This window comes from Petaurus breviceps, unplaced genomic scaffold (assembly GCF_028583685.1).
Source record: "Petaurus breviceps papuanus isolate PSGF00001 unplaced genomic scaffold, PetGlider_PUasm1.0 90601, whole genome shotgun sequence".
Lineage (NCBI taxonomy): Eukaryota > Metazoa > Chordata > Mammalia > Diprotodontia > Petauridae > Petaurus > Petaurus breviceps.
Genome location: NW_027187282.1, coordinates 1,557,937 through 1,577,453, shown reverse-complemented (window position 1 = coordinate 1,577,453; position 19,517 = coordinate 1,557,937). Strand labels below are relative to the sequence as shown.

The 19,517-nt window shown below is 40.6% G+C and overlaps 1 protein-coding gene across 2 annotated transcripts in view; it reads left to right on the top strand.

The window, feature by feature from the left end:
• Nucleotides 1–12,838, top strand: part of FAAH2 (fatty acid amide hydrolase 2) — a 55,841-nt gene extending 43,003 nt beyond the window's left edge. Inside the window, exons 8-11 of one of the 2 annotated variants that reach the window (XM_069063721.1) lie at nt 4,770–4,889; nt 5,451–5,562; nt 6,770–6,964; nt 8,548–12,838. In XM_069063721.1, coding sequence (XP_068919822.1) covers nt 4,770–4,889; nt 5,451–5,562; nt 6,770–6,964; nt 8,548–8,618 — 498 coding nt within the window. In that variant the 3' untranslated portion in view covers nt 8,619–12,838. Of the gene's footprint in view, nt 1–4,769; nt 4,890–5,450; nt 5,563–6,769; nt 6,965–8,077 lie in introns of both variants that reach the window. The other variant, XM_069063720.1, reaches the window with a different exon arrangement.
• The last annotated feature ends 6,679 nt before the right edge of the window (nt 12,839–19,517 follow it).

Below are 19,517 nucleotides of genomic sequence, written 5' to 3'. Positions count from 1 at the left end.
ATGCAAATTAAAAGAACTTCAACATACCACTCCACACCTATCAGATTGACTAATGTGACAGAAAAGTAAAATGACAGATGTTGGAGAAGATGTTGGTGGAGTTATGAACTGATCCAACCATTCTGGAGAGCAATTTGGAACTATGCCCAAAGGACTATAAAAGCATGTATACCCTTTGACACAGTAATATCACTACTAGGTCTGTATTCCAAAGAGATTAAAAAACAAAAAGGGAAAAGTACTATATGTATGAAAATATTTATAGCAGCTCCTTTTTATTGTGGCAAAGAATTGGAAATTGAGGGAATCCCCATCAATTGGGAATAGCTGAACAAGTTGTGGCATATGATCGTGATGGATTACTATGGTGCTATAAGAAATAATGAGGATACTCTTAGAAAAACCTGGAAGGACTTGCAAGAATTGATGCAAAGGGGTCAAGATGGTGGAGTAGAAGCATGACCTCCTCGCAGCTCTGGCTTCCACCTTCCCCAATCCATGTAAAAGGGGACTCTGAACAAACTTTAGAGCTACACAACACACAAAATGACACAGAGAAGCTAAACCCCCGCTGAGGACAGCCCAGCAGGCCGGCAGGAATCGGCCAGCGCAGCGCTCTGGGAGCCGAGCCAGGCCTGTGAGCCAGAGGTTTTAGCCCCAGGGCGGGCCTGACCAGCCGCTGGCCGGAGGGACTCCAGATAAGCAGCAGCTGTGGCTGTTTCCAGAATTGTCAACACAGAGATGCGAAGGACAAAGTGAGAGGTCAGTGCAATCTGGACTTTGGGACCCAGTAAGTGGGAGTGCATCAGCTTTTGCCTTCAGGAGGAGAAGCCACTGAGACACCCAGCACAGCCAGCCAGAGCCACGTGGCAGCTTCAGTTCCTGGCCTGCAGAGTGTAGGGGGACCAAGGACCAGTCTGGGGGGTAATCACTTTTGCTTTAACCTGCTTGGATCTGGATTGCAGTCTAGGGTAGAGGACTTGGGGTGTGTGTCCAGCTTGCCAGAGCATGTGGAGGCCTCAGAGAGGGCACCCATCTAATACCTCTGGCAACTGAGAAAACCCCAGTGTTTGGGACGAAAGCTCCCCTGTCTGGTGGTAGAGTCTTATTGTAGCAAAAAGCCCAGGGGTCAAGTGACTGAGAGGCAACATGACCAGGCAAAAGAAACAAACCAAACAGAAGAATCCAACATTAGACTCCTATTTTGGGGACAAAAAAAGAGCAAAGCATGGAACAGAAGGAAGACAGTGAAGTCAGAACTCCTGCACCAAAAGCTTCAAAGGAAGATACAAGCTGGTTACAGGCCATAGAGGACCTTAAGAAGCAGATAAGAGAAGTGGAGGAAAAATTGGAAAGAGAAATGAGAAAGATGCAAGAAAATTACGAAATGAGAGTCAACAGCCTGACAGAGGAAAATCATACCTTAAAAAATAGACTAACTCAATTGGCTAAAGAAGCACAAAAAGGCAAAGAGGAGAAAAATGCCTTAAAAAGCCGACTTTTGGAAATGATGGAAAAAGAATCTCAAAAGCTCAATGAGGAGAATCATTGCTTCAGAATTAGATTGGAGCAAATGGAAGCTAATGACTTTATGAGAAATCAAGATGCTGTTAAACAGATCCAAAAAAATGAAAGAATAGAAGGCAATGTGAAATATCTCATTGGAAAAACCACTGACCTGGAAAATAGATCCAGGAGAGATAATCTAAAAATTATTGGACTACCTGAAAGCCATGATCAAAGTAATTATCTAGAAAGCATCCTCCGGGAAGTTCTCAAAGAAAACTGCCCTGATGTTTTATAACCAGAGGACAAAATAGATGTTGAAAGAATCCACCGATCACCTTCTGAAAAAGATCCCAAAAAGAAAACTCCTAGGAATATTATAGCCAGGTTCTGGAATTCCCAGATCAAGGAGAGAATATTACAAGCAGCCAGGAAGAAACAATTTGAATATTGTGGAAACACAATCAGGATAACCCAGGATCTGGCAGCTTCTACACTGAGGGATCAAAGGGCTTGGAATATGATATTCCAGAGGTGAAAGGAGCTGGTATTAAAACCAAGAATCACCTACCCAGCAAAGCTGAGTATCATGTTTCAGGGGAAAATATGGTCATTCAGTGGAATAGAGGACTTTCAAGCATTCTTGCTGAAAAAACCAGAGTTGAATAGAAAATTTGACATTCAGATACAAGAAGCAAGAGAAGCATGAGAAGGTAAACAGGGAAAAGAAATCACAAGGAACTTATGAAAGTTGAACTATTAACATTCCCAAATGGAAAAACAATAATTGTAACTGATGAAACTTTTCTAAATATGAAAATAGTTGAAGGGAATAGAAATATACATATATATATATATGTCTATATATGAGGTTATATGGGCATATGAATACATATGTGAATGTGTGTATATATGTTTACAGGTATACATAGATAGAGGGCACAGGACCAATTTGATAGGAAGATATGATACTTAAAAGGTGAAATTAAGAGGTGAGAGAGGAATATAATGAGAGGAGATGGGGAGAGACAGAATGGGGTAAACTATCTCATATAGAAGAGGCAAGGGAAAATGGTTACAATGGAGGGGAAGAATAGGAAGGCAAAAGGGAATGGGTCAACCTTATTCTTATTGAATTTGTCTTGGGGAGAGAATGAAATACACACTAAATTGGGTATCTCACCCTGCAGGAGATTAGGGGGGAAGGGGATGAGAGGGGGGATGATGGAAGGGAGGGCAGGCTGGGGAGGAAGCAAGTTGGAAACACCCACCTTTGAAAAAGTATGGGATCAAAGTAGAGAATAGAACAAGTGGGAGGTGGGATAGGAGGGAGGGAAATATAGTCAGTCTTTTACAATATATCTACTATGTTATTGTTTTGCATTAGCTACACATGTACAACCTATACTGAACTGCTTATCTTCCCAGTAAGGGTGGGTGACAAGGGAGGAAGGTAATGAATCTGGAATTCAAAGTTTTAAAATCAAATGTTTAAATATATGTATATATATGTACATATATATATACTATTATTAATACTATTTTACATGTAATTGTGAAATAAGATATACAGGCACTGGGGCATAGAGATCCACTGGAAAAGTCGAAAGGGGTATGGGAGAAAATATGGGAGAGAGCAGATTGGAGGAGGGGATATCCTGTGGAACTGCTATTTTGGGGCAGTGGGTAGGGGAAAAATTTGTAACTCAAAATCTGGCAGAAATGAATGATATAAATGAGAAGTTAATAAAGCATTTGAAAAATGAAAAAAAGGAATTGATGCAAAGTGAAATGAGAAGTGCCAAGAGGCATTGTACATAGTAACAGCAATATTGTAAAATGATCAACTATGAATGACTTATTCTCAGCAATACAATGATCCAAGATAATTCTGAAAAACTTATGATGAAAAAATACTATCCATCTCCAGAGAAAGAATTGATGGATTCTGAATGCAGATCAAAACACACTTTTTAAAATTTCTTTTTCTTTTTTTTTTTTGGTCTGTGTTTTTTTCACCAAATGATTAATACGGAAGTATGTTTTGCACATATATTACCCATTTCAAATTGCTTGCCTTCTCAATGAGGAGGAAGGTAAGGGAGGGAGAAAATTTGGAAATCAAAATTCACAAAAAACCAAATGTTAAAATTTGTTTTTACATGTGATTGGGAAAATGAATTATTAAATGTTTAAAATATATATATATATATAAAATGAAGAGCAAGATGATGTTAGGAAAACCTGAAAAGACTTGCATGAGCTGATTCAAAGTGAAGTGAGCAGAACCAAGGGAACATTGTGCATAATAACAGCAATATTATACAATGATCAATTGTAAATGACTTAGCTCTTCTTATCAATAATGATCTAAGACATTTCTGAAGAATTTAAGATGAAAAATGCACTCCACCTCCAGAGGAAAAAAACTGATGGAGTCTGAATGTTGATCAAAGCATATTAATTTTTACTTTCCTTATTTTTATTGGGCTTTTTTAGTCTGTGTTTTCTTTCATGGAAATATGTTTTGCAAAACTGCAAATGTTTAACATAACAAATTTCTTGCCTTTCTCCATGAGAGGGGGAACAGTGTAAGGGAGGGAAAGAATCTGAAATTCAAAAATTTATTTTCAATGAATGTTAAAAATTATTTTTACATGTAATTAAAAAAATAAAATGCACAGAAGAGAATTGAAAGAAGTTCAAAAGGAAACATAGATCAATGGGACAGTTTTGAAACTGTTTAAAACAACGTGTATGAAATGGAGATTCATGGTGTTCCATGAATTCCTCTTTGTGTGTTCTGTTGGAAAACATTAGCTAAAAGATAATGCCTTGCTTGAAGTATATAGAAACAATGTACTGTTTTCTATCAGACTAGGTTTCATTGTGAATCTGAAACTTTCTCCCAGACAAACCCTTGATTCTGTGCCTGGCCCAGCAGGGTCTGTGTATGACTATCGATTACTTTGGGCCATGTAAGGACCGAAAAAAGGGACCCTGGGCATAACCAGGTCTGACTTGGCATCCTTAGCCTGGCAGCATTGTCTATCATTGTCTCTTTATCTTGCAGCAAGAATGGTAAGTTAGCCATTCATCATCCAATGAGAGTCATTGGTTCCTTCTAGTAGATTGAAGGATAAAAGTGAACTCACATCCTTGGACTCCTTGTTTGTGATCTATAGGATATTTTGCTTACTTTGATGCATCCAGAGTTTTCAATTGATATGATTTTTTAAATTTTTATTTCTCTTTGGTCTTAGGTGGTGAGACATCTGGAGACTGTGCTAGGTGCCTCAGTTCAGCATGTAAAACTTAGCCAAATGAAATACTCTTTCCAGATCTGGGTCACCATGATGTCAGCCAAGAACCATGATGGCACGGTATGTTGTCATGGGATTGTGATATCACGATATGCTTTGAGGATTGTGGGTTTTCTGTGTCTGAAAATACACCCTGTTTCATGCAATGGGTGATAGAAATGCTGATTTTTAATCTTGCAACTCATGTTTATAGTGACAAGAACTTTGAAAGAACCCTGCTTCTTCCTTGATCATATTTTTTTCTACGATTCTGTTTTTATCTCTCTTGACAAATTTTATACTAACATAAGAAGGCAGCAAATTTTCTAATATTCTTTGTTGTATGGTTTTCCTCTGTATCCCAGAGTCTTGGAATTGCCGGGATGGCTGCAGGTTGGGAGGAAGCTGGGTAAAGGAAGCCATAGGTATTACTTTTCTCCTGTAGAAAAAAGGATGGCCTGGCTACTTCTCAGGAAAAAAGGGATGGGGGGAGGAGTTAATTTCTTAAATTGTATCTCTCTCTATAGACTTTTCATTATGAGCCCTGGGAAGAGCAGCTGAGAAGATTTCCCTGACCCATTTGCTTTGAAACATCATTCAAAAAAGTGTTCAACTATATGTGTTTTGTTTGACAAATTCCAGGAAACGGTGAAGTACCAAGAGCTGCTAGGAGATCATGGAAAGCCTGTGTGGCCCCTCTGGGAACTGGTGAAGTGGGTCCTTGGGATGTCAACACACACCATTCCTTCTATTGGTATATCCAGTTGTCTTCTTTCACAGGGAAAGGGTAGCATGCAAGAAGCCTGAACAAATTTTTAGTCCTGAAATCCTTGAAAACTTTATTTTGCACAGGACAATTCCCTTCATGGATATATATGTGAATTGTGGGCATGGCTAAACTGTCAGAAAAATAGTTCTCAATCTGGGGAGCATTGCCAAAATGTTACAACTTGTAAACTCATTCCATGAGGAAATGGGTTGGGTGGTAGGTACTGCCCTGGAAGAAACAGAAAGTGGGTTTAACCTGTTGTGATCCCGTGAACCTATAGCATTGCTTTGCTTAGCATCTCTAATACTGAGTAGTGGCAACGATTTTTGTTTAGCCACAAACTTGCTGTTATTCTGATCAGTGAAACTACTACCTATTGGTAGGCCACATTTTCTAGTTCTTGGAGTAGGGTTATTTGGGTATCTGAGTTCTATCACTAATGCTAAGGCACTTAAGATAATGATCTGAAGAAAATCATATACCCAAACGTCACTCAGTCACCCATTATTGAAACCATGGCTTCATGACCTCCTCTTCTTCCCTCACTTCCCCATATCCAGTTAACCAGCAAGTCTGGACAGTTCTTCCTTCTAAATACTGAACAAATACATTTCTTCCACATCACCACTGGCACTATCCTAGTCCAGAACCTCATTTTGTGGGAGGGCTTCAGTTTGGGGGATGGGGGGAGTAGCTAAGTTTCTTTTTGTTGTTTTCTTTAGTGACTAGAGTAAATTAGTCAGCAGAAAAACCTTGGATGTTAGATATACTGTGTCCCAGTGGATTTGGGCATGAAAATGTAGCCCATGATTGGAGCAAGGAGCTGCTGCTCAGAAAACATAGGACTCTTTAGTCAATAGGAAGAGGCAGCAGCTTAACCAACCATGTGCCCTAAGTTGATGCTCTATGAAAATTTTGGTGGCAAAGCTTCTTGACTCTGTCCTTCCTGGTGATGAGAGATGAATGACCTCCTGGATTGTGCCATGGATATAGCAGGAAAGGATGCTAAAAGACAAGGAAAGGGAGAAAGCTCTTCTTTCTTAGGTGTCAAGTGTCTTTGGAAGGCTTGGATGATTACTGTGGGGTAAAGTATGAAGAACAGAGACTATATGTAGAAATACTGTCCCAATTAGGGGCTACTAAATGTGAGTGTTCTCTCTAATTTCATATCGATTTTTATTGTCGCCCATAGGTCTGGGCCTGTTGGAGTCAGTTCTCAAATATGACTCTCAAACCAATGCCAAGTTTGAAGAATTAAGGCAAACCCTTTGGTCAGAGCTTGTAGGCATGCTGGGAAATGATGGAGTCTTCTTATATCCCTCCCATCCTCGAGTGGCTCCAAAGCACCACTTCCCTCTGACAAGGCCTTTCAACTTTGCTTACACAGGTGGGTTCCAGCTTAGAAAGAGATGAGGTTGTCCACAGCTTGTCCTCAGAGCTGTCAGTCGTGGGGCATTCATGGTTCTTACCAAGCCAAAGTCTACTTGCTTACCTGTTGGATGCCTCTATTCATAACCATTCCATTTGAATTCTAATACAACTATGAAGCCCTTGAAGGCCTTGGGCATGTGTAGCTTGGAGAATTGATTCAGTGGGGATGTTGTGCTAGTGTTTGAAGGACTGCCAGGTGGAGGGGGAGGGGAGATTTGACTTGTTCTGATAGCTCCGAAGGACAGAACCAGGAATGAGGGATAGAAGCTTCAAAGATGTAGATTTAGACCAGATGTCAGGAAAAACTTCCTAACTGCCTTAAAAGGTGGTGGGCTCCCCCTCCTTGGAGCTCTTTAGGCAGAGGCTGGACAAGTACTCCATGGATGTGTTAGCATAGGGATTTCTATTGTGTATGGATTGGACCACATGGCTGCCAAAGTCCTTTCCTACTCTCAAATTCTGTGATTTTATAAAACCACACATTCCTGCCTTCTTAATGTAGTAAATTCTCAGAAAACTATCAAGATTTCCCTACTTTTTTTTACCTCCCCTGCACTAATTTGCTGGAGTGGCCACATTAAAGTCCTCTCCTCATCCTCAGTAGGAATTACTATGTACTGACCACAAGGTTCCCAATGGATTGAGACCTGTTTGTTTCTGAGCATACCCCAGCAAACCTTCCCTTGTCACAAAACCAGGTGGCACCCTGCCCCTGCTTGATGGTACCCACAGTCTCCTATCTCATCACCTTGTTTCTCTTGTGCCAAGAAGGGTTTCATTTCATTGGTCCATTCGCCTAGTTGGAGAATGGGTGCTATTCTAGTTGGTGAATGGAGTGTGTGTCATCACAGTTATCTTTTCAGCACCATTCATTTGGAGTTTTGGAAAAAGTCACACAGCCACAGTGCCAAAATAAGATAATGTGCATACAGTTAAATATGACCCTTCCTTTTGTTCTGGTACTCCCGTGAACTTAGAGAATGTGAGTTGAAAAGCTACAGTTTTCTGTGAAGAAAGTAGAATGAATGAATCTTAGAAAACAAGTGTGACTTTCTTCTCTTCCTTTTAGGCATCTTCAATGCCCTGGGCTTGCCTGTGACCCAGTGCCCACTTGGCCTGAACAGCAAGGGACTTCCTCTGGGTATCCAGGTGGTAGCTGCCCCTTTCAATGATCACCTGACTCTGGCCGTGGCTCAGTACCTGGAGAAGAGTTTTGGTGGCTGGGTCTGTCCTGGAAAGTCCTAGAATAACCTTCCTACAATTCTGATTTATCCAATTTATGGGTAACAAAGAGCTAAGAGGGATGACTAACATTCCATTGAAAAAAAATATCTTGATAAGCTTTAGAGATCAAATCTAACAGATGAATGAAATTTAATGATGGATGAAGTCTGACATCTGGATTCAAGAACAAGACAATGGAGGAAACCTGACTACCATTCATGTGAAGAAGAGTTAGAGGCATTATTGGATTGCAAACTCCACATGACCACAACTGCCCACAAAGTGCAAACAATCTTAGGTTGCACTGGGTCACAGGGCTTGGGGAGACATCATATTCCTTTTGGACTCTGTCTTGGTTAAGACTGTTTTGTTTCATTTTTTTTTAAAGCAATCAGGGTTAAGTAACTTGCTCAAGGTTACACGGCCAGTTATTTCTGGGTGTGGTGCTGAGTATCTGAGCCCAGATTTGATCCCCAGGTCATCCCGACACTGGAGCCGGTGCTCTTACTCACTGTGCTACCTGGCCACCCCTTGTTCCATTTTTGGCACCATATTTCAGGCAAGATGCAAATAAGTGTAAGTGTGGGGTGCAAGGAAATAGAAATGATGTCATACAAGAGCAATTGAAGCACCTAGGAACGTTTAGCCTCTGAGTGTAGCATCTATGATCCTGTTATTTTAAGGCTGTTAGGAAGCAGGAGCTAGACATCTAATCAGCAGTTGAAACAGGGGGCTCTCAATGTTCTTTTCTTTGGAAAGTCACTTCCCCATCTCTTTTGGCCAGGCCATAGTTATATTAGCTGGAAGAATCCTATTGTTAGTACTATAGCGGATGCTACTAGGAGGGATTGGGGTTCATTTGAACTCCCCTTCCCAAACAGCCATCCATAATTATATTGGCTGGATGAGAACTATAGTGAATGTAATTAGGAGGGGCTGGGGTTCATTTGACCTTCCCTTCCTTTGCATCTTTCACATTTGGCCAATAGATCTCAGTAAAAACGATGGTTGTTCAAAGGAGAAGGAAAGGCAATTCATGAGGATAAGCGAGCAGAGCACCTTCCAAGGGAAACTCCTGGCACAGTAAAAATGGCCAAATCTATTGAAAGTAATTTGCAGAAACAGAACGTTAATTTTCAAAACTAACCTTTAACATTCACATGCACATTGCTGTAAAGATGGCAATCAATGATAAATCAGCGCCCTCTTCCCAGTGGGGGTTTCTTTATTAGACACAAGACCCTGCAGCTTTATAGCTCGTAAAGCCAAAGTATGGTCTTTGAAAGATGGAGAGAAGGTAGGAGAAAAAGAATAAAAAGGAAATGGAGACTTAGCAAGCCTTCAAGGTCAAGGAACACAGAGGGATTTGCACCGTAGATCCAGTGGGGGGAAAGAGGAGGAAGATGTTTAAGGACAGCTCTTTGTGCAGGAGAGGAGCAAAGAGTTCCTGATTGTTCCATCTTCTGTCCTGACAGGCATGATGACAAAGAGAGAGGGAGGGAGGGAGAAGGAGAGAGGGAGAGAGAGGGAGCATGGGAGACAGAGAAGGGGGGAAAGGGAGAAGGGGGAGAGAGAGGGAGAGAAGAGGGGAGAAGAGGGAGAGAGATGGGAGAGGGGGGAGAGAGATGGAGAGAGATGCAGCTAAGCGGTGCCCCCACAGAGATGGTTAGTCAGCAAGCATTTATTAAGGACCTACTATTTGCCAAATACTCTGTAGGAGCCTTCCTTATAGTATTCTTCCAACTCCTGGACACCTGGAAGCTAGTCTGACAAAAATTGCCCATTACCTCTTTGGCATCTCCCTTATCTGCTCTCTGGAATTTGGAGGCAAAACCTTATCTTGTACATTCCAAGCTGTCATATATGTTATATTGGATGGCAACCAACTTCATTTTCATGTACCTCCCTTTTCTAACAAATTGTTGTAGTTTGAATCAATAAGTTCTTTTCTTGTTAACAAAAGTTTCTACTTCAATCTGGGTCTAACTGCCTATTTTCTCTAAGTTTTGGTATACTGGCTTGGGTCCTTATGGGGCAGAAGAGACAATGTGCTTCTCCCCTCCTTCCTCATTATTCCACACATCTCAAGACTCCAGATTGCACAGAAGTTCTGTCTCTTTAGGGATTTATGTGAATCCTGTTTTGATGTTGTTCCATGGCCTAAGATCTTGGTGACTGAGACCATCAATAATGAGCTCCCCCTAATGCTGCAGAAAGATAATATGAGGGATTCAGAGAGCTTAGAAAAAGATGGCAACACTTCTCATGGAAGTGTAGCAGGTCCCCTAAAGGACTCTTGCCCGCTTCTCATGGAAGTGTAACAATAAACTTGTACAACTCTCACTCCAATTAAGCCTGAGACCTTGAATTCTTTCCAGACGATATTGCAGGTTTTCTGGTCTTGGATAAGATCAGAATATCTGTTGAACCTTTTGGGATCCCGTTTTTTACCCCCCAACAATCTCTCCTTAAATTCAAGTTTGCAAATGGGTGGCAACAAACATTTGTGTGCCAGAAATTGCACTGAGAGCTAGGGGCACAAATAGAAGCAAAACATAAACAAAAAGAAAGATGCGACCTGCCCTTAAGGAGGTTAAATTTTAATGAGTGAAGACAACACATTTAAGGGAGCTGGAAGAGGGGAAGGAGGTCAGTGGGAAAGTCAGAAGCAGAACCAGGAAAGGAATGAAAGATGACTTGGCCTGGGCCCTTCTTGAAAACAGAGGTTCCGGGAGGCATTTACTTCTCCAGACTAGAATTTCCAGATGCAAAACCATGCAACTCTAGGAGAAGATCTGGAGGAAGCTGACTAGCCCATGAAGGAAGTCACCAAGCAGCAGCTTTGCCTACAAAGTAATGGGAATTCAAAAGAATTGCAAAGGGAGCTTTGAGAAAGCAGGGACTCATTTGGACTGCTTCATCATGCCCCAGGAGGCTCATCATTGGGAAATTGCATCATCCTGCAAGATCCAGCCTTGGTACTCACATCTCATCAGTAACCTCTGCCTCTCTGACCAGAAGAGAGGAGCCATGAACTCTAAAACCTCCATTAAGAAGGGGACTGAGGTCAGCTATCTCTTCTTTGGTTGCACTCTTGGATTTCTCTGTCAGGTTCCCTCCTAATCCTTTGCCTCCCCTCTTCCCCCCCCCTTCCATCTTCCTTTTGGGTTCTGTCTTCTCCCATTACATTGTGAGCTCCTTGAGAGTAGGGACTGCCTTTCATATTTGTATTTGTATCTCCAGAAAATAGTACACACTTAATAAACATTTATTGACTGATACCTAAAAAAAAAAAAGAAAAAGATGGCAAATGATTAGTGGCCCACAAAGACTGATAAAGTGCTTCCCAACAAATGTTCATCCTGGTCATGTCCAGATGGTAAAGAAAAAAGTGAAAATGAGGACCACATAGCTGTTGTTCAGTCATGTGATCCCCTGGACCATAACATGCCAGGCTCTTCTATCCTCTACTATTTCTCAAAGTCTGTCCAAGTTTATATTTGTTGTTTCCATGACACTATCCATCCATCTCATGTTCTGTCATCACGTTCTCCTTTTGCCTTCAACCTACATTAAAGTCTTTCCCAGTGAGTCCCATCTTCTCATTATGTGGCTGAAGTGCTTCAGCTTCAGCTTAAGCCACATAGTTATGGGTCTCTTTTTCCCTGAGTGGTGATTTGGTGTCACCAAGTCCTGCTGTATCTAGAAAGCTGTTCTATGGCAAGATTCTTTTAGAATTGAATGAATTGAATTTCTGAGCCCTGGGTGCTAGCCTTAGAAAACTGATCATTAGATCCTTCTTGCAATTGAAGCCCGTGAAAAGCTCCCAGTCTAATAGAGTAGTCCTTTCCAGAGTTTCAGGGCTCCTTGGTTCAGCATGCATTTTAACCATAAGTGGACAGAATTTATAGCTAAAAGAGGCTTCAGAGATCATCTATTCCAATTCTTTTGTCTTATGAATTTGGAAACTAAGGTAACACTGGACAAGTCATTTGTGTCTCAGTTTTCTCATCTATAAGATGAGGGGATTGGACTACATGACCACTTCTATTCTTTCTAGCTTAAAAGCCCATGTCCCAGAAGTCAAGGCCAAGCTAGACCTTGGACTTATGGCCTTCTGCTTTCTTGTCATGCCTGTTCCCATACCTTATGCCCCCAGGGCTACCTCATCCCCCCTCTGAAGAGGGCTGAAGTCAATGCATTTGATGCTTTTCTCTTTTTTAAAAAAAGGTTTCCTTTCTATTATAAACTTGACCAAATGCCAACAAAATGAACATTTTCCTATACAAAGAACAGAAAAAGAAGACTGTATATGGAGTTTTAAAGCTCCCCTAGGCACAGGTAAGGAAGTTTTTGTGTATTTCAAATTTTAATTCATACCCACCAAATTGTCCCATGTCCTTCCTTGGTCCAGACTGCCTTCTCACATTGTTCCTATGTTTCCCACCCCACCTTTTCCTCAGTTCTCTCAGGCTTGCTTTACTGCTGTGTTTCTAACTCTAGGTCCTAATTGATGGATTTGGAAAACATAACACAGTAAAAGCTCCATTGCTGCTCTTAAAGTGCAAAGCATATCTAACAAATAAAGCTCAGGCAATTCTGTTTCCTTTTCGTCTTCGTGATTTTCATGTAAGCCTAATCTTAACTTGTTCTGAATCACCTGACTTTTTACTTAAAAACCTTTAGGTCCAGTGTCTTAGCAGATTTAAGGGTAGCCTTTTAGGTACCTAGGGCAATCTGGAGAAGGGGAGAAGGCAGTCTATTCTAGGATAGTAGTCTTGACTTCCTCTAAATTTTCCATCCTAGAGCAAAGCCCTGGCCACCTCAATGTAGTTAAGGATCTGTCCAAGGGCCTGGGGGCTCTCTCTGGCCAAATGCCATCAGAAGCCAAATTCTCTTCTGCTGTCCTGGATTGCCATTTCTTAGGCCTTGGCACCTTTGTACTGCAGCTAAATTGGCAACTTGTTCAAGGGCTAGTTCAAATAAAAAAGAAACCAAAATGCCAAAAAATAAAACAAACAAGTCTTACAACGAAAGAAGATATTGGATTCTGGAATGCTAGTGCCAAATCAGTAGCAACAAGAATTTAGTAAGTACATAACTATATACCAGACTCTGTGCTGAACCTTGGGGATATAAAGAAAGGGAAAAGGCAGTCCCTGCCCACAAGGAGGTCACATTCTAATGAGGAGACAACAAGAAAACAGCTAAGTTTGTAGAAGAGATAAATATTTAAATACACATACACATATGAAAAGATGAGATTACCTCTCACACGTACACACACACAGCACACTCACCCTTATGCACACATACCACACAAATACATACATATTAAACACAAACATACACACTATAAAAATACACACACACAAATACATACACACACACACACACACACACTGAGAGGTAATCTCCTTTTCACAATATAGTGGGGAAGGAAAGAAGGTGATTGAGCATTAGTTATAGAAATAGTGATGCACTATTAGGAAAAACTTAATTTCACCTCCATAAGAAAGTTTATCTATCAGGTAAAAGGCTGGTGGGAAAAGGCCACCCAAATATTAGGAAATTGAAGAGGAAAGGGATCCAGATGTCCCCCAAAATGCATGCCCCAAATTCTCTGCTCATGGCCGTGTTATGAATTTTCCTTGGATCTACTCTGGGTTGCTGTTTCTGAATAAATTTGAAAACTAGAACTCAGCAACAATAATAATGATATCTGTTGCTACCTGATACATATAAGACTAAAAGGAAAAAGAAATCACATCTCTTGGTTCCATGTTTGTGAATGTTTGTTCAAATTGTCCCACCCTCCTGGGCTGTGATTCCTCTGATCTCTCAGATCAGGCAGGACCCCAAGGAACATGAGGATGTTGTGGCTTGTGCTTAAACATACTTCTTTGATCCCATGATGTCACCAATGTGGACTAGATTATTTTAATACTTCAGTGTTTCCAGGGTCTGTGATTGTGGCTCTTCATTACCTTAATGGACAGTGCTATGAGCGGTCATAAAAAAAAATCACTACTATGTGTTTAAGCTGTGATGATAGGCCTCTACAAATTTAGCTAGAGTGCTACTTGGACGACAAGCATACAGTCACTGTGTGCTACATCATAAAAAGTAAAAAAAAGAATAGAAAAAGAAAAAGTTGGGGTGTCTAGGTGGCACAGTGAGTAAGAGCACTGGCCCCAGAATCAGAGGATCCGAGTTTGGTTCTGGCCTCAGACACTTAACACCCACACAAAAAAAATAGCCGTGTAACCTTGGGCAAGTTACTTAACCCCAATTGCCCTCCAAAAGGCAAAAAGGAAAAGTCTTCTCAATATCAGATCAGCAATGGCTCCCAAAATCTGGCAAATACCATGAAATATATGACAGGAGAGTAAGTTGTTTAGGACAAAGTAAAAAGGCACACAATTCTGATTCTTGAAGATTTATTAACTTTCAAAGGCCAGTTAATTAAGAAGCCTCATTTTTCTCTACTTAGTAGGTGACTTTGCCTCCTGATTTTCTGAGGTCAAGGTCATCTGATACAAATTCCTTCATTACCCCCCCCCTTCCTTCATCCTTCCCATATTGTTGCTGAGTGGGGTGTATGGGTGTTCAGGAAAGACTATTATTTTTGTGAGGGTTGCTTTCCATTTTGGTGTCCACCTGCCCCCAACTCACTTGCAGCTCCAAGAAGCTGTAGCATACAGAGTGGCCACACTTTGGTAAACCATTTCAGCAGATGGGTTAAACCAGGTTGTGGGCCTTAGACCCATTGGTGAGTTAGGGGGCTGTCTACACTAAGTATATGAAGACTTCCCCAGTGGAATAGGTGGATGTGAATGGTTTGTTCCAATGGAGGTGCTGGAAACAGGCACTATGGAATGCTTAGAGCTTGGTAAGATGTTGAAGATGCCAAGGTCATCCATTGTATCCTGGGCCATCACCAGTCATCTTGACTTTTGTCTTACCACTGGACTTCAATGACTGTGGAAGAGAGAGTGAGGCTAAAGACTTTGTGCAAATCTGCCTCACTGAAATCTAACTTATGCATGAGTCAAAAGACATAACCCACACATTTTACTATTTTTACCTACCTCAGAGTCCTGTGGTGATGAAGCAGCAGGTGCAGATATACTAGGAGCTATAGTCACAGCCCTGCATACAGGGGGCCCAGGTCATCTTCTCGCTGGCCTAAAACAGTAGTGGGATTTGACAGTCCCCTGGGTGTCTGAGGAGCCTTTTTGAAGTATTGTATTACTCACCTCTTTGCATGAGAAAGGGGCTAGAAAAAGTGCCCTGTAAACTGTCTGCTTCACCCAACCTTGCTGTGATTACCATGGCAACTGGGGATCCCATCTTGCAGTTGAATGACACACAAAAAAAATGAAGACCTGGAGTCCCTCATCATCAATGTGCTGAAAAAGGACAAGGTTATAATTCTGGGTGACTTTAATGCCAGAGTAGGCACAGACTGTCCAACACAAGGAAGAATGGAGTCAGAAATATAAACAGCAATAGTCATTTACTACTGAAGACTTGTGCATCTCCCCACCTTTACATTACCAACACTGCCTTCCATTTAACAAAACAAAATAGAACTTCATGGATTCACCCTCACAGCAAATGTTGGCATTCAATCCAGCACTTCTTAAACTGTGAGGTCATGAAAAATTTAGCAACAGAAAAAGGTTTCTGAAAGTGCAACTAAAATTAATAAAAAAAATCAAACACATAATGGATCTGAGGAGTTTCCGGCAGCACTTGCCCATGTTGCATTGAGCAATTTTACTACAAACTTGATTCTGAATACACAGCATGCACACTTTGTACTGTGCATGCCCTCAGGTTATGCAGTACCAATGAATGCTGGTGAAACATAAAAAGGGATTGTGAGTGGAAAAATTTTAAGCCCTATAATAGACTATGTCATTGTAAGGAGAAGAGGCAGGGAGGATGTTAGAGTGATGAAGGTGATGTGTGGTGCAAAGTGTTGGGCTGATCATAGACTTATCCTCTCCAAGTAAAGCATTCTTACTCAAAAAAAGTTGGAGTCCCAAGCTAAGACAACTACCAGAAGACTTAAAGTCAACAGATAAGAGTGATTCTCTTTGCATGAACAGTTTGTTGCAAACTTGAAGGGAATATTGGCAAAAGTGGAGCAAGAAAAGAGAGGGCAGATTTCAGACAGTTGGTATACAGCACTTGCAAATATCAAGACTGGTTTGACAAAAATGATGGGGAAATTCAGAAGCCACTAAATGAAAAAAACAAGAACTCTTAAAGGTTTACCAGCAGGATAGTTCTTCCATCTCTAAGAAAGCCTTGTTTAACTCCATCAAAAGCAAAGTGTAAGCAAAGCTTAGAGAGATGCAGAATTCTTGCCTCAGTAAGAAGACAGATGAAATTCAGTTTTATGCCAATATTAACAATACAAAGCACTTTTATTATGTGATGAAGGCTATTTATGGGCCAAAGACCTATGGTGCATCTCAACTACTCAGTGCTGATGGAGCCACACTGATTAGTGATATGAACATAATCCCAGAGATATGGGCTAAACACTTCATAATGTTCTCAACAGACCATTATCAATCAATGCTGAAGCCACTGACCATATACCTCAGATTGAAGTCAATTCCTCTCTATCCAAATGTCCAACTGAAGAAGAGGTTTTGAATTCCATTAGCCTCCTTTTGTATGGCAAAGAACCTGGTGCTGATTCTATTCCAGCCAAGATCTACAAGGTAAGGGGTGTATTGCTCATACAAAAGCTTACTGAAACTTTCCAGGTTATATGGCAAGAGGAGGTTATCCCCCAGGAGTTCAAGGATGCCTCCATTGTCCATCTCTACATAGGTAAAGGAAATAGATTGTCCTGTAACAATCACACAGGAGTCTCTCAGTCTTTACTGGTAAGATTCTTGCCAGAGTCCTCCTCAACAGACTGATCTTTCACCTAGAAGATGGTAAATACCTGAGTATATACCCAGATAAATACCCGAGAGCCAATTTGGCTTTAGAAAGTGCCAAGGAATGGTTAATATAGTGTTTTCTGCCTGACAACTCCTGGAGAAATGCCAAGAGCAGGACAGAGATTTTACACAATGTTTGTCAATCTGATCAAAGCCTTTGATACTGTTAGTTGTGAGGGCCCATGGAAGATCATGTAAAAATTTGATTGCCCAAAAAAGTTCATCAGTATTGTACACCAGTTTCATGATGGCATGCTTCCATAGGTTCTAGATAATGGACAATGCTCTCACACTTTCCAGTCATCAATGGAGTGAAGCAAGGCTTTGTGCTTGCTCCCATGTTTTTAACATGTTTTCAGCAATGCTAACACATCTTCAAAGAGAACAAAAATGGTACAAGGTCAGCTACCACACTAACAATAAATTATTTAACTTGAAAAGGCTACAAGACTAAAGTGGAGGGAGAGATGGTCTGTGACTTTTTGGTCACAGATGATTGTGCACTCAGTGCATCCTCTGAGGCTGAGATGCAACAGACTGTGGATTGATTCTCTGCTGCTTGTGCTAATTTTGACCTCACAACGAATACCAATAAAACACAGGTTCTCCACCAACCGGCACCGCAACATCCATATGTGGACCCATTGGTTATGGCAAATGGAGAAGTTCTGAATACTGTGAATAAGTTCACTTGCCTTGGCAGCATGCTTTCCAGGAATGTAGCAACTGATGAGGTTGATGCACACTCGGAGTTTGGGAGACTCCAAAGGAAAGTGCAGGAGAGAAGTATTAGGCTGCCTACCAAACTGAAGGTCTACAAAGCTGTTGTGTTGTCCTTATGTTGTATGCCTGTGAAACCTGGACAGCATACCAGGGAACTGAATTGCTTCCATTTGAATTGTCTTAGGAAGATTCTGAAGATCATTGGGCAGGATAAGGTACCAGACATTGAGGTCTTTTCACGAGTGGAACTGCCAAGTATTGAAACGCTATTGCAGAGAGTATAACCTGACGAGCTGGCCATGTTGTTTGAATGTCAAATGTACATTTGCCTAAAAGACTATTTTATGGAAAACTCATACAAGTTCTCATGTGGAGCTCAGAAGAAGCAAAACAGGGACACTTTCAATGTCTGTCTGAGACATGAGAGACCCTGGCAAAGGAGAAGGTACTACGCTTTATAAGCAAAGTAGAACTGCAGTAGCTCAAAAAAATGTGAGATGGGAATGCAAGGATGGTTTAATATTAGGAAAACCATCAGTATAATTTATCATATCAACAATAAAACTAGCAGAAACCACATGATCATCTCAACAGATGCAGAAAATTTTTTTGACAAAGTACAACATCCATTCCTATGGAAAACACTAGAAAGTATAGGAATAAATAGAGCCTTCCTTAAAATAATAGGTAGCATCTATTTAAAGCCAACAGCAAGTATTATATGTAATGGGGAGAAGCTAGAAGCATTTCCAATAAGATCAGGGGTGAAACAAGGGTGTCCATTATCACCCCTCTTATTCAATCTGGTACTAGAAATGTTAGCAGTAGCAATTAGAAAAGAAAAAGGAATCAAAGGAATCAAATTAGGCAAAGAAGAGACCAAGCTATCACTCTTTGCAGATGATATGATGATATACGTAGAGAATCCTAGAAAATCAAGTAAAAAACTACTTGAGACAATAAATAAATTTGGCAAAGTAGCAGGATATAAAATAAACCCACATAAATCCTTGGCATTCCTGTATATTGCTAATGAAATTCAACAGCAAGAAATAAAAAGAGAAATCCCATTTAAAGTCACTGTAGACATTATAAAATATTTGGGAATCTACCTGCCAAAAGTAAACCAGGAACTGTATGATCATAACTACAAAACACTTTTCACACAAATAATTTCAGATCTAACTAAATGGAAAAATCAATTGCTTGTGGCTGGGTTGAGCTAATATAATAAAAATTATAATTTTACCTAAATTAAATTATATATTTAGTGCCATACTAATCAATTTACCAAAACACTACTTTATAGAGCTAGAAAAAAAAATAGTAACAAAATTCATTTGGAAGAACAAAAGGTCCAGAATATCAAGGGAATTGATGAAAAGAAATGCTAGGGAAGGTGGACTAGCTGTTGCAGATTTTAATCTGTATTATAAAGCAGCAGTCATCAAAACTACTTGGTACTGGCTGAGAAATAGAGTAGTGGATCAATGGAATAGATTGGGCACACAAGACTCAGCAGTCAATGACTATAGTATTCTATTGTTTGATAAACCCAAAGACCCCAGTTTTGGGGATAAGAACTCACTATTT